Genomic DNA, 1,358 nt, shown 5'->3' with positions numbered 1-1,358 from the left:
ATTTGAGATTTTTAATTTATTAATCAATTAATTTTTACTTTTGTTTTTAGTTTTTAATTAACATTTTAATTTTTTACATTATTATTTTATTGCTTTATTTTTTGTTAAAATAATTTAAAGCCTCAATCAAATTGAAGAATCACAAAAATTGAAAATTAAAAGCAAGTGTCTTAAGTTAAAAAAATTAATTTTTTAAAAATTAAATTTATGATTTTTAAAAGAGATTTTGTTATTTAATTTTTCATATTTGCACACAATTCATAAAATTTAAACAACATATTCATTTAAAACGAATTTAAATAATTATTTACCATAATTAATTCTATGTAAAATATAATTTACAATTTTTTTATAATTTTTTAGAATTATTATTTTATTAAAAATTAGAAATGGGAAATATAAAAATAAAACAAGAAAAATATTTTTACAATAAATTGAATAAATTATTAAATTGTTTTATAAATTAAATATTTTTTATAATTTAAGTATAAATTATTTGTTTTAAATTAATTTCAAAAAATAAGATCAAATTTGAAAGTCGTAAAATAAAAACTAAAATGGTGTTATAAAATATTAAGTTTTGTAAATAAATATAAATATTTAAACTAAATAAATAAATACCTTTATAATTTTAAATGTCTATTTTTTTATTTTTTAAATTTAATTATTTTAAAATTTAACTTTTTATTAATTCTTTTTATTCAATAATTCATATATTTTTCTTCTTGATTTCTATCATTTTTAATCAAAGTTTTCTAAATATTTATCGTCTGTTAAAATTGTTTCTATTTCAATATTATAATCATCACCTGGAACACAAAAGCTTATTCCAAAGCTATAATTTTTGTCTTATATTATTTTAGACTCATCAAGTTTATTTATATTTTAATATTTTGGATAGTCCATAAATAATAAAACTCTCTTAGAAATATTAACTCTAATTTCTAATTCATTTATTTCTTATCTCACTTCATATAAGTTTTTTCCTTTTAATATTTTATCTAAACCATATCCACTGACACTTGTGTGAAAGCAACAATTTTCTACATATAAGAATTTATTATGTATTTCTTACCTATTCATTATTCCAAATTATAAATTTTGACAATTTAAATTCTTGTTGACTTTACATCTAAAAATATAATTTAAGTTAGGATCTAATTTATCTCTAGTAAATATTTAACCACTTAATGATTTGGGTTGCTTTACTATATAGCCAAATAGCTTATTTTTTTCTAAAATTAATTATTAACTATCTCTGAAATTTGATATGATAAATTCTATATTGAATTAAGGTGAATTTATAGTTTCAAAAATTGGATAATTTACAAGTAACTATTCAATATCTTTATTATTTC

General features: G+C 15.8%; 1 protein-coding gene across 1 annotated transcript; it reads right to left on the bottom strand. All coding sequences in view use genetic code 6, as the record gives it.

Moving 5' to 3' along the window:
• Positions 1–735: 735 nt before the first annotated feature.
• Positions 736–1,083, bottom strand: TTHERM_02169690 (von willebrand factor type A domain protein; the record flags this gene model as incomplete). The annotated part of the gene is made up of 1 exon (XM_001028710.1): positions 736–1,083. The coding sequence occupies one exon, from the start codon at positions 1,081–1,083 to the stop codon at positions 736–738; it is 348 nt and encodes a 115-aa protein (XP_001028710.1).
• Positions 1,084–1,358: the final 275 nt, after the last annotated feature.

The sequence above is a fragment of the Tetrahymena thermophila genome (assembly GCF_000189635.1).
Source record: "Tetrahymena thermophila SB210 genomic scaffold scf_8253995, whole genome shotgun sequence".
NCBI classification, from domain to species: domain Eukaryota; phylum Ciliophora; class Oligohymenophorea; order Hymenostomatida; family Tetrahymenidae; genus Tetrahymena; species Tetrahymena thermophila.
This window is presented reverse-complemented; position numbering and strand designations above follow the sequence as displayed.